Here is a 13,537-nt window from a genome sequence, read left to right as displayed (position 1 = left end):
AATAAGACAAGAATAGTCATTAACATCACTCCTCAAAACAGTACTTGAAATTCTAGCCAGAGCAATAAGGCAAAAGATGGAAATTAAAGGGATACAAATGCAAAAAGAACCAAGTTATCTCTATTTGCAGATGATATAATCCCATGCTTAGAAGATCTAAAAATCTCAACCAAAAGCCTTCTAGAGATGATAAAAAAAAAAAAAAAAACTCAGTAAAGTTTTTGGAAACAAAATCAACTTATAAAAACCAACAGCTTTTGTATATACCAGCCAGGAATACATGAAAAAAGGAAATCTGAAAAACAATTCCACTTACAATAGCCTCAAAAACAAAAATTTAGGAATTGATCTAAGGAGGTAAATGAAATTCCACATCTACAATGAAAATTATACAACGCTAAACAAAGAAATTGAAGAATACCTTAGAAGGTGGAAAGACCTCCAATATCCTTGGACAGTCAAAATATCTATTGTCAAAATGGCCAAACTACCAAAAGCAATATAAGATTCAATGTAATCCCTAACATGTACAGAGAGAAAGGGTGAGTGGGGGGGATCTGGAGGAAATTATAGTTGCAGTGCACCAGTAAGAGCATATTTTAACAATGTGCTGGTCTGGTCAGCAGGCCCAGGCTGGGGCCAGTGGTTCTGCATGGTTAACAAGGCCCCAGGCTATGCATGTGCTGTGCCTCCAGCACCCACCTAGAGCAGCAAGGTCCTAGAAACACAAGTCCCCTTCACCCCATCCATCTGTGTGTATTTACACACACGTAGTCGCTGGCAAAAAGAAAAAAAGAAAAAGAAACAGGACAGAGCCGGGCATGGTGGCGCACGCTTGTAATCCCCGCGCTTGGGAGGCGGAGACAGGAGGATCGTGCAGGTTCGAAGCCAGCCGCGCGCGCTGGCTTAGGAGACCCTGTTTCCAAATAAAAATGTAAAAATAGGTCTGGGAGTGTAGCCCAGAGGTAGAAGGGCTTCCAGGAACCCCAGTACCACCAAAAAAAAAAAAAAAAAAAAAAAAAAAGAAACAGGACAGAGACCTAAAAGAGAGCTGTTAGATCTGGGGGAAAGCAAACACGGAAATAACATGGGGCCTCTTTACTTACAGGGGACTCTGGGTTTATCCTGGAGACCACGAGAGGCATCTTTTGATCCACTCCTCCCTGCAAATGGTGTAAAATGGAAAGACCTTGAGTAGTTCATAGCAACAGAGACATGCAGACACCAGCAAAGTGAGTCTTTGGGCACAGGGGAGCTAGCCCTCAAATCTAGACCTATGCCCAACCCAGGGCTTGGCACTCCACTAGGACCACACTGCTGGCTCCTCTGCGAGAGGGACTAACCAGAACTCCTCTGCATCCTCCATCCTGTGTGAACTAAAAACAAACCTCAGGAAGGGCTGTGCGCTGAGTCCGTGAGGCCGGCTCAGGGCGGCTGCCCTCACTGGCTCTAGCCCGGTGAGCTTTCTCCATAAAGGGCCAGAGAGGAAATATTCCAGATTTCTGCCGCAAGAGGAGTCTGATGCCGCCGAAGCCGCTGCTAGACTCTGCCATTATATCCCAAAGCTGGAAACGAATGGGTGCGGCTGTTCCAATGACTATTTACAAAAACAGGGGGGATCTGGCCTACGGTGGAGTTTGGAGACCGTGCCCAGAGGTGCGTGGATACATCCAGAATAGCTGTTTTTTTTCTCCCTCTCTCTCTTTCTTTTGTGGTAACAGAAATCGAATCTAGTTCAACTCTGAACTTTTATTTTAGGACAAGTTCTTACATAAGTTGCTGAGGTTAGCCTTGAATGTGGTAGTCCTCCTGTCTCAGCCTCCCAAGTACTGGGATTACAAGCATAAGCCACCAAGCCTGGCTCTCTCTCCTTTTTATGGTAGTAAATGGAGAGACCTTCTACCTGTGAGCTATTTTTACTATTTAAAATACTTTACTGTTAACATGTTTAAAAATACAAGTCCTGCCGGGCGTGGTGGTACACACTTGTAATCCCAGTACTTGGGAGACTGAGACAGGAAGATCGGTGTTTGTGGACAGCCTCAGCTACTTAGTGAGGCCCTTTACAACTCAGTGAGACCCTGTTTCAAAATAAAGAATAAAGAATAAGGCTAGGGGTATAGCTTGGAGGTAGAATGTCCCGGGTTTCATCCCCAGTACTGAAAAAATAAATGTAAGCCCTATTTTTACTTATTATTTTTAAACAGGTTCTCGCTCACAGTGTGACCTTACACTGGCCTCAAACCTGCAACCCTCCTGTCTCAACCTCCCAGGTATTGGAATTACATGCATGCACCACTGGGCCTGGCGAATAGCTTTCCCTTATCAGCTTCAGCAATGCATTTCAACTGAATACAGTTGTTGACCAACTGTATGCCTTCACCTGTGTGAGCCTCAGGATTCATCTTTAAAGTAGGTTTAATTTTTTTTTAATTTTTTATTTTTTGGTGGTACTGAGAGTGGAACCCAGGGGCTTTTCTATCTTTGGGCTATTCTCCCAGACCTATTTTTTTTTTTTAATTTGGAAACAGGATCTCACTAAGTTGCTGAGAGCCTCACTAAGTAGCTGAGGCTGACTTCGAACCTGTGTGATCCTCCTGTCTCAGCCTCCCAAGCGCGGGGATTACAAGCGTGCGCCACCATGCCGGGCTTATGAAGTGGGTTTAAAAAATACCATCTTCACTGCTTATTTTAAGAATTCACTAAGGTGATATGTAAACCCACAAGACATACCTTAAGATTAAATCCAAATTTTCCATCTTCATCTGGTGTGATACGAATCAAGACTAGGTAGCTGTCTCCATTATCATTCTGAAAGACATTTGACAGTGGCCATTCAGTAACTTCTGTTTCCGGGGGTTGGTGATGTGTTCCTTTTCTCAGCCACAACTGCTTGGGTGCCTGTTCACGGGGTTGGCCTGTGCCACTTCAGCGTGGCAGGGCCGGACACACTCACCTTGTCGCAGTAGTACTGGCTGGCGTCCTCGCTGGAACCCCCCTTGGTCACCCTGTGGTAGTCCTCTAAAAACTGCTGGTCGACGCCATCTGGCGAGCAGGTGCCTGGAGCGTTTGAAGATGGAGACACAGAACTGGATGACTTCTGGGTCAGGGAGCTTTGTGCCGGGTTGTTCTCGGATAAACTCCTTCATCATGGGGAAGGAGGAGATATTTTAATAACTGGATTAATATGTTATTAGAGCAAGTATTACCGACCGTTGGGGCCAGGCATCTGAAGGTAGGCATGGATCTCCGAAGCCTCTACAGAGCTGCAAAGGTCAACTGTATGGGTCAACCCAGTCCTCTGGTTTCCCCTACCCTAAATCTGGGTGGCAAAGGGACAAGAAGGCAGGGCAGACCCATGAGCTGCTGAAAACTCAACTCCCTTCCCATTGAGCTTGATGGGAAAATGTGACCTGCTGCTCTGGGGGCTTGAGTTTTTGGCTGTTGAGATGGGGCCTCCCGGTGTTGCTCAGATTGGCTGTGAACTCTCAAGAGATCCTCCTGCCTGAGCCTCCTGGGAGCTGGGACACAGGCGCACCCCGCTGAGCCTGGCTCTGGTGTGTGTACTGAACCAGACTCACCAGGCAAGGTCATGCAAATGCACGTGACCCTTTTCCCCTCTGACGGCTCTACTTCCTAGTACTCTTGGTTACCCAAAGGAAGCAGGCAACTGCTGCGTATTCATGACAAGTTACATCATTTCGAGTTTACGCTATGCCTGGGACATCCATGAGTTGCCCACACTGAGATCCTAGCTTTTATTTTTTCTTTACTGAATGTATATCTTTCCGTTCTGTGTCTTAGAACTGTACTGTTAAATAAAATAGCCACTAGTCACACGTACCTACTTATTTTTAATATTTTAAGAGGAAGAAGTCAGTTCTTGTGGTATTGGCCACATTTCAAGTGCACAGTCACAGAACGTTTCCGTCACTGCAGAACTTCTGTTGGGCAGCGCTGTGTTAGACAGATGGGTGCGAGTGAACAGACCGTGGTTGTCTGCCTCAACCCCTATCTTACATGTGAAGATGCTGAGATCCAGAGAGGCTGTGTAACTCACCTGACTCCCCACAGCTTTCCCCTCACCTAGGAGACAGGAGTCTGACACACGTGGGTTCTGAGCGGCTCTCTTCCCTCTAGGCCACCGTGAATCTGCTCCTAAGACTGCTGTCTCCAACCTCACAGCATCAACCACCCATCACCTGTGACACCCAGGGCTCTGCATCCCCCACACCAGGCCCTCCCAGAGCCACAGGCCTGGCGTGTGGGTTCTCCCCACACTTCACAGACTCCGCCACATCCTACCCTCATAGAAAGTAAAGACGGGAAGAATAAATAGATGACAGCTGCTTCTACCTCTTGCTAAGCCTTTATTGCAAACTCTTACCCATGGACTTTCGTTAAAATCGTGCCTCTCTGTTTCCTGGAAAAAAATCAAATTAGGATCCTTTTTTTTCTTTTTGGTGATTCTCTACCACTGAGTTACACCCACAGCCCAAATTAGATTACTTGAGATACACGATCTGTACCTGTTTACACAGAGTAACTCATGATATCAGTTTATCTGAACAAAATATTCAGCGGCAGAGAATGTGGAGGCAGCCGTCTGCAGAAGACCTGGCATTATGGTTTCTTGCTGCTGGCTGAGCGAGGGAGTTAGAGATGGGGAGAGATTTCAAAGAGAGGATATTTTAGAACTGAAGTGCTACACTAAGGGTACATTTCAGAGGGGAAGTCAATGAGACTTTACTTAAAGCAAAGATAAAGAGAAATCCTTCATAGATACATCATATGATCCAGCTCTACACTCCTGGGCATTTTTCCAAAGGGGTTGAAATCAAAGAGCTACAGTAACATACGCATACCCATGTTCACAGCAGCACAATTAGTAATAGCCCAAATATGTAACCAACACAGATCTCCATCAACAGATGAATGGATTGCAAAATTATGGGAAAGAGACACAATGGAATAATTCTACTCAGCTGTAAAGAAAAACAAAATCATGTCATTCGCAAGAAGATGGAAACACCTGGAGAACATTATGTTAAGTGAGACCAGCCAAGCACAGGAAGAGAAGGGACATATGTTTTCTCCAATATGCCCAAACTAGGGAGTATTAGGGATACCAGAGGGACTCCAGATCATGGAGGGGAAGCCTCAGCAAAGCTAGAATGGAAGGATAGGAGATGAAGAAGACCGGGGTTGATTAATGAAGGAGCTATATCTGAATATGTGTAAAAGTATGAATATAGCATGGTTAACCTGGACATTTAGGGTTGGGAGGGGGAAAGGGAAATGGTGGGGAGGGCACCAAGCACAGTCTAAATGTATACCATTTTCAATATGTTCAACTTAGAAATAAAAGTAAAAACAAAATAAAGACAAAAAAAGAGAAATCCTTCCATGTAGGGCAATGGGGCTAAGCTTTACTGGACATTTTTGGCAGTGCTGGGGGATCAAACCCAGGGTATCACATGCTGGGCAAGTGCTCTACCACTGAGCTGCACCCTAAAAACCTTCATCTGTGGATTTCATTATACAAGGTTTCAAAGTGTTTTTTCTTTTTCATATAAGCCCCCCCCTTTTTTTTGCGGTACTAAGGATAGAACCCAGGGGAATTGTACCTCTGAGCTACACCTCCAGCCCTATTTTTTAGTCTTTTTAAAAAATTTTTTGAAACAGGGTCTCACTGAGTTGCAAAGGGCCTCGCTAAATAGCTGAGGCTGTCTGTGAACCGCAATCCTCCAGTCTCTGCCTCTCAAATGCTGAGATTAAAAGCGTGCGCCACCACACCAGGCCCTAAAACCCAATGTTCTAAACAGCTCATGGTACTGAAAATACTAGCACTACCACTACTACTACTAATAATAACATATTCAAAGTTATTTGGTGCCCCAGCCTATTTTCTAAGTATGATTGAGGAAATCTCTCTCTCTCTTTTTTTTAATATGGTATTGGGGATGGAACTCAGAGACATTCTACCTTCGAGCTACACCCCTAGCCCTATTTTTTATTCTTTACTTTGAAACAGGGTCTCACTAAGTTGCAGAGGACCTCACTAAGTATCTGGGGCTGTCCGTGAACCTGGATCCTCCTGTCTCAGCCTCCCAAATGCTGAGATTACAAGCATGGGCCACCACGCCCAGCTATGGGAGGTTTCCTTTGGACAGTAATTTACTTAAGCAAATGGCTTATTTTGGATCTGACCAACTGTGTACAGAGGGTTCCTGCAGGGCACAGTGATGTTCTGCATGGTCTGCAGGATGGACGGGTGGACAGGTGAGGATGTCACATGAGGAGAGGCAGTGAGAAAGAGCACATGGGTGTCAGGGGCAGAGACATCCAAACAACAAGGTTTCTGCCCTTACCAGGCAGAAACTGAGATGCCCAAGAGGGAGCCGTGTGGGCGCGGAGGGAGAGCCGAGGGGAGCTGCTCCGCAGTCAGGCGCCACGAACATCACTGTGGGAGAGTGAAGAAAGGGTGGGAGGGAGGGAAGAAGGCTGTGTGGGTGAGGTGAAGCTCATGACTTGGGGGAGGAAGAGCGGCAGCAAGAGGCTGTCCCTGAGGCAGGAGGAGAGGGATGCTACAGAGGACTGCCGCCATCCTCCAGGGGCCAGAGGGGCCAGTGCTGGAAGGACCACATGCCCGGTTCCCTGGGGCGATACAGACAGTAAGACACTTAAGACTGTAAATGCCAGTCACTACCAACAACAGCCATGAGAGAACTCATTTCTCTGAAGACAGCAGTATCAACGTAATGAAAAGAGACAGGGCTTCCCAAGAAAGATGCCTGCGTGATGCTTTCTCTGTACCCAACTCAAGAGACAGAACTGATCAGGTGAGGACCAGATGGGGATGGAGAAGGAAAAAGAACAGTGGAGCATGGCTGCCGTTTCCAGCAGGAGCAGCCTGGCTCTCAGGGGAACGGTGGCCCTTCCACCCTCACCAAGAGGCAGGGGCAGCCACCGTAGGCAGATGGAGAGAGGAGATGGGGCCAGGTTGGGTGACAAATGACCAAAACCCAGTGAGGCAAGGGTCAGGGAAAATGAACACATAGCCCTAAGGAAAGCCTGGCTGTGGCTGGTGCCCTGAGGAGACGTCCAGGGCTGCCACCCTCTGCTCAGAGCTATTGGGCATTTGGAGAGCAGGGGCAGAGGAACAGGCAGAAATGCTAAAGGAATTGGGATTGTTGAACATGGAGAGAAGCAGCCAGGACTGTCAGGCAGAACTGGAAAGAGACACCATGTGTGTGGTTCTAGGGGTTGGGGGAAGAAACCTATTGACTGGGTCAAGGAGACATCCAGTAATTTTAGAATAACAGAGTTCCCGGGGGGACTGGTTCTACGACATCCCTCACTGCAGATACCCAAATCTATGGATGCTCAAGTCCCTTATCTCAAATGGCAGTGTTTGCATATGACCCATGTATGCCTCTAGATAACTTATAATACCTAATACGAGGTAAAAGTCACATAAATAGTTGTTATGAGCCCAGTCATGTTCGCTACAGATGTAGCAACCACAAGTCTAGGTTCTTTGGATGTGCAGGTTGTCGAGTCTGTAGGCACAGAACCTGCGGAGAGAGAAGGGTGGCAGCACCAGCAACTGGTGCCTCCAACCACAGAGCGTGTGCCCCGCTGCGGGACAGCCTTCCGCCGGTGGTGGCGTCCTCAGGCCCGAGAATAAAGCCGAGGGAATTTAGCTGGGCGTGGTGGCGCACACTTGTAATCCCAGCAATTGGGAGGCTGAGACCAGAGGATCGCGGTTCACAGACAGCCTCAGCTACTTAGTGAGGCCCTTTGCAACTCAGTGAGACCCGGTTTCAAAATAAAGAATGAAAAATAGGGTTGGGGGTGTAGCTCGGAGGTCGAATACTCTTGGGTTCCATCCCCAGACCCGCAAAAACAAAAAACAAAAAACAAACCAAAGCCGAGGGAATTCCTGCACTGTCCATGTATGAACGTAGGAGATCTCAGGCCCTTCCTAACACAAGACGCTATCAAGTAAAACTTGGCCGATGTCCCCTATCTCATGGAAGAAGACAGGCATGAAGGAAAGAGTCAATCGACGCGCAAGGGTGTTATCAAAACAACTGTGATAAAGTAACAGGTCATGTGAACGCCTCCCTGTCTGCGCGTCCATGTCCTCCAGTGTCTGCTCTGAAAGGCAGTTTCCTTTAGGGCTCGGCTCCTCCCCGGTATCTGGATGGGAGAGGAAAGTCTTTTATTGTTACCGGCAAGAAACCGACTCCTCCTGAAGAATTTGGTCTCCCCCAGAAGGAAGGAAAGAAACGCAGAGTGACTGACAGAGCGCTGGGAATGATAAGCCCACTGCCGACTTGGGCACAAAGCAAATTGCCAGGGCTTCAGCAGGCTAATCATAAACTTTGTAGCTGCTATAAATACAGAACAAATCAGAGTGACTCATCTGCTCGGATCATGTTCAGACAGCCTGAGCTCTTCAGCTCTGGGTGGAGAGCCAGAGTCTAACCGCCCTTTTCCTCTCTTTCTTCTTCGCTTTTAAACGAGTACAGAACATTGCACTTAATTCTTCTTCTTAAAAGAATCCCTCCTCGTTGTCTGTGATATTATTCATCTGATTTCTCTGACAGAAGGCTTCTTCTTGCCTCTTAACACAAATCTGCTGCAGAAAACATGTCAAACTTTTCTTAAACATTTTGCAAATACTCGGTGAAGTAACCAACACAGTTCTTTTCACCAAGCATAGACCAGCCCGTCCTTGCCTGGGGCTGCAGAGGGCCATCAGGCTCTCAAGAAGGCGGCGGCCTCTGAATCCGCAGCAGAGAGTGGCTCCCCAACAGCAAAAAGCAGCCTCCACCTAACTCAGCAGAAGGTTTTCCAACAATCCATCCCACTCGGAACTCAGAGCCACTAAGGGAATCACCATCACTTGGTACTTTTGACATTTAGTTGCAAAGTAAGAAGTGCTCCAGGAAGACACATTTTGCAAGGTCCCAGGGAGGAGTTTTAAAGGAAATCTGTATGCATCTTGTAAGGGTGAGCAAGGCCTGAAATCATCAGGGCCTGAGGGAGTGAGTTTAAAATTCTAATTTTCATCAAATTAAATGTAAACTGTCCTATGTGGCTGTCGGCTTCTATATTGGACTGTGAAAGTTGAGATGGGCTACAATTCCGTGTAACGCAGATGACAGTGGGAAAATCTGGCGGAAGACACGCAGTTACCTGGGCTTCTCTGGACTCTCCGCATGATGATGAAGACTGATAATGTGGCATTGGTCCTGCTGCCCTGGAGGTGCTGAAGGCAAAGCCATGTCTGATTTGTTTTGATACTTCCCCTTCCATGCTCAGCAAAGGAAACATCTAAAGTGCGCTGATGGACCCAGGAATGGAGCCGCTTTAAGCACCCACAAGTCACCGGATGGAAGGCGTCTCCCTCACCTGGTATTGCTTGCATCATGAGATGACAGAGGCCCAGGGCTCTCTGAGGCTGCCCACTTGCTGCCAGACCCTGCCTGATCCCCAGACTATACACACCCTCTGCTTTGAGAAATGCCCCTTTTGATGCTAGACACTTCCGCTGTTGACGGCACTTCCCATGGTGGCGGGAATGGGCTACATCGGTGTTGTACCACGAGGTAGCCACTATCCACACGAATGGACAGAGCACTTAAGATGCTGCCTGAGTGACTCGGGAACTGAGTGTTCACATTTTGTTAATTAGCTTAACTCTGAATAGCCGGTGTCTGCTGCAGTGGACGGTGAGAGTCTGGATGTCTCAGAGCCCACACAAGGACTACAAACCACAGCAGGAAGCTCTGGCATGCAGAGTGTGCATGGGCCTCCCAAGCCCTCAGTGGACTCACACGGCTCTAGTTGCACTCACGCCTGTCCTCCTGCCTATTTCTAGGTTTGTTTGTGGTTTATAAAGCCACGGAGTCACCCAGAGGAGCTCACACCATCTACTGCAAGCTGAAACAAGTGATAGCGATCTTTCACAAAAGTATCATCAGCTCTGGTCTCAAGGAAACTATGGCCATGGGGATTATTTAAGCAGAGGCGTTAAGAGCACAGATAAGCTAACCACCGTGTTTGCTGTGAGCAGGGGCAGAGGAGGGGCAGCAAACACACCAAACTACAAGAAGATCTGTAATTCATCTGTGAAGCCTGGAGCCCAAATCAGGATGCACATAATGCCTTCAGCCTAGGAGCTGAGGTTAAAGTGCCTGCCTCTGCTGTTAGGGGAGACATTATGTGTGTATATCCTGGCCACGGTATGGCCTTAAGAGAACAGATACCCAATGATTAAGTTCATTTCCTAACAGAGGTTATCCTTTTCTATCTCCTATAATGATAGTTGATGAGCTATGTCTTATCTACCTCAAACAATGGCCTGAGACAGCTCACCCTAAAATGCACAGTTAAGGTAGAATTACATAATAAAGGTACGGCAGGAAGAGAAGACACTATATCAGAAATGTGGGCTAAGGGGAGTAAATGATAACAAACAGCTCTGGGCTGGGAATCAAGGCAAGAAGGGAGCTAAGGGGTTGGCTATCCGTCTAGAATAACAAGAACTCAAGCCCATCTTTCAGAAGAGACATATTTTTCCTGGCCTTGATTGACAAGAATTTATCACATTAAAAATAATGAGAACATAGGAGGAGATAGAACAAATAGTCCTTGACAAATATTTGACAAGCAAAGATGTTCTAGCATGTTTTTTTTTCTTTATACTATGAATTCAAGACAACAAGCAAACAAAAAGCCTGAGAACAGATATACTCTCGTTCTGAGAAGGCTCTTAGAAGCAAGCACACTCTCAGCAATCTGAAGTCACAGCAAAATTGCGATAGTCTAAAGAAATCAGAGTTCAAAAAGTCCTGAGTCTATTCCTCTGCAACTTGAAGTGATTTAAAATGAGCTTTGCTTATGAACTGCAGACTAGGAGACTGACATGGACCTGGGAGAGCAGGTCTCTGTCACCAACCGAAAGCAGCGCTTGGGCCTCAGGCACACAGGATGCCACCCTGCGATCAGACACAATTTGCTCTCGTTCCCGCAGAGCTGGCTTGGGTGCTGGCTGCAGGCACCAGCTCTTGACTCCTCTCAAAAGGCCACCTGGGCCTGCGCAAGCCCCTCTACAGCCAAAGAGCAGACACAAGAAAGGAAACACCAGCAGATTCTTACTCTCGGTGTAGGCTGCGGTTCTGAGACACTTCGGAGTCGCTGTCTTTGGGGGACAGGGAACCCTTGTAGGTGTAAAATACATCTTCAGTTTCTGTGATGTATGTCATCTCGCTGGCCAGGTTGTCTGCGGAAGAGTGGCGGGGCTTGCGGATCTCATGCCGGAGCCGAGGACTTCGCCTGGATGGGGAGAGGTTAGGTGCAAAGGTTGGAAAACAAATCCCACGAACAAGTCTGAGCAGACATCAGGGATGACACGTCATGTCCTGGCTTGAGGATGCCCTGGCTGGCGCTGTTAGAAAGTCAGACCCAGGTGGCCGTTACTGTACCAGCAGAATTCACCCGACACTCTCAGCAATGGGTACGGCCCCAGAAACACAGTCCCACAGGATACGTGGGCAGGAGTAGACTGGCTTATGCCTTTTGGTGAGTGTTGATGTAGGTTGAGTTTATTCTTCTGAGAGGACTAAACTGTCAAGACAGAAGCAGGCCATACTGAATACTGATCAATTTTTCTTATCAATTCAAACAATGTAAATAAAAGACTTAGAAGCCAAAATATACTTCTTGGCGAAACTCAGCTACATCCTTCCAGGTGAATTTCACTTGATCCAAGAGGGAATGTTTTCTTTTTAAACTACATGGCTTATTAGACATGTGTCATGAGATGGCAATCCGGGCACTGACCTATTCACTAATAGCGACAGAAGCCATGTAGCCTTAGGCTAGTCCAGCCACCTTGCTGGGGTTTGGCTGCACCTACAGCTCCTAAGAATGAACCAATGAGGCCACATTCTCAGGACACGGGTCAGCACCTGGGCAGCTGCTCCCACAGTGGCTGATCTGACGCATTCCATTTTCTATTCTGGTTCTTTCATCATCTCCCCCTCCACCTGCCTGCCTGCCTGTGTCTCTGTCTCTCTGTGTCTCTGTCTCTGTCTCTCTCTCTCCAGGGATGTTTTACCTTTGAGCTATATCCCAGCCCTATTTTATTCTTCATTTTGAAACGGTCTCGCTAAATTACTAAGGTTCTAAGATGCTGAGACTGTGGCCTTGAACCTGAAATCCTCCTGTCTCAGCCTCCCATGTGCTGGGATTACAGATGTGCATCACCACGCCCAGCTTTAATCTTCTCTTTCTTTCTTAGTTATTTCTGATTGGTAATGACTGGGCCTCCATGACTTGGGATCTCCCTGGGTCCAGATAATATGGTGTCTATTGTAGAAATAAAAAAGGCTCTGTGACTCTCTTAGGAGAGGACCTATAATTAGTAGCAAGAGCTCCAGGCCACCAAGTGGTGACATACAACCTGGTGTTCTGGATCTTATCGGAGCACTCTCTGGGTCCCTGGCATTGAAGCCACCTAAGAAATTTCTAGATAAAGTAAGTCATTACTTTATAGCATGCATTTACCTCTTTAGGATGAAATATATAAATATTGGAAACCAAAAATCAAATCTATTTGCCAGGTCATGACTCCTGACAGTGAATCTCATCACCATCTCTGCTCAGAGTGTCTGGTTCCCAGTGAAGAGTCCTTACCCAGCAGCCCTGCACAGCATCCCCTTATCTGTCTCTCTCAGGTTCCCTTGGTTCTAGTAGATCCTGGCTCAGGAACTTACAGGCCCACTTGTCTTTAAGACCATACTGTTAATCCCCTGTGGAGCTGGGAAGTTTCCTTGCGTGGTTTCCCTTTTGCTGACACTTGGCTTTTCTGGAGCCCTTCACAAAAATGGGCTGCTATCTCTGGGGACCATTACAATAAAATAGTAGTAGTAAAAAAAAAAATCGACCTGACCCTTTCAAAGTATACTCTTCCAAGCCAGGCGTGGTGGCACAGGCTTATAATCCCAGCGCTTGGGAGGCTGAGACAGGAGGATCATACAGGTTTGAAGCCAGCCTCAGCTACTTACTGAGGCTCTCAGCAACTTAGTGAGACCCTGTTTCCAAATAAAGTAAAAAAATATATAGGTCTGGGAGTGTAGCCCAGAGGTAGAAAAGCCCCTGGGTTCCACCCCCAGTACCACACACACAAAAATAATCTTACAAAGGAAGCTTATGAAATTGCTATTTTTAGTATGAAATTATCATCCGTAGTCATTTTTATTTTATTTTTGTGGTACTGGGAATTGAACCCAAAGGCCTTCTGCCTCTGAAGTATACCCTCACACTAATTTTATTTCTTATTTGGAAACAAGATCTTGCTATCTTGATGAAAGTCTCACTACTTGCTGAGGCTATCCTTGAACCTGTGATCCTCCTGTCTCAGCTTCCCAAGTACTATGATTATAAGCGTGTGCTACCACACCTGGCTCATTTTTTTGGTGGTGGTAGTGGGGGTGGAACCCTGAGGCTTTCTACTTCCGGG

The 13,537-nt window shown here is 46.9% G+C and overlaps 1 protein-coding gene across 3 annotated transcripts in view; it reads right to left on the bottom strand.

Annotated features, from left to right (window-relative positions):
* The window catches only part of PTPN3 (protein tyrosine phosphatase non-receptor type 3), a gene marked incomplete at both ends in the record, with an annotated part of 171,735 nt that overhangs the window by 36,708 nt on the left and 121,490 nt on the right, over positions 1-13,537 (bottom strand). For all 3 annotated transcript variants that reach the window (XM_080708451.1, XM_080708450.1, XM_080708452.1), the window contains 4 exons: positions 1,107-1,163; positions 2,734-2,811; positions 2,957-3,143; positions 11,173-11,349. In XM_080708451.1, the coding sequence (XP_080564577.1) occupies positions 1,107-1,163; positions 2,734-2,811; positions 2,957-3,143; positions 11,173-11,349 (499 nt within the window). The remainder of the gene's footprint in view (positions 1-1,106; positions 1,164-2,733; positions 2,812-2,956; positions 3,144-11,172; positions 11,350-13,537) is intronic.

Source organism: Muscardinus avellanarius, assembly GCF_963383645.1.
Source record: "Muscardinus avellanarius genome assembly, chromosome: 13".
Taxonomy (NCBI): Eukaryota; Metazoa; Chordata; class Mammalia; order Rodentia; family Gliridae; genus Muscardinus; species Muscardinus avellanarius.
This window is presented reverse-complemented; position numbering and strand designations above follow the sequence as displayed.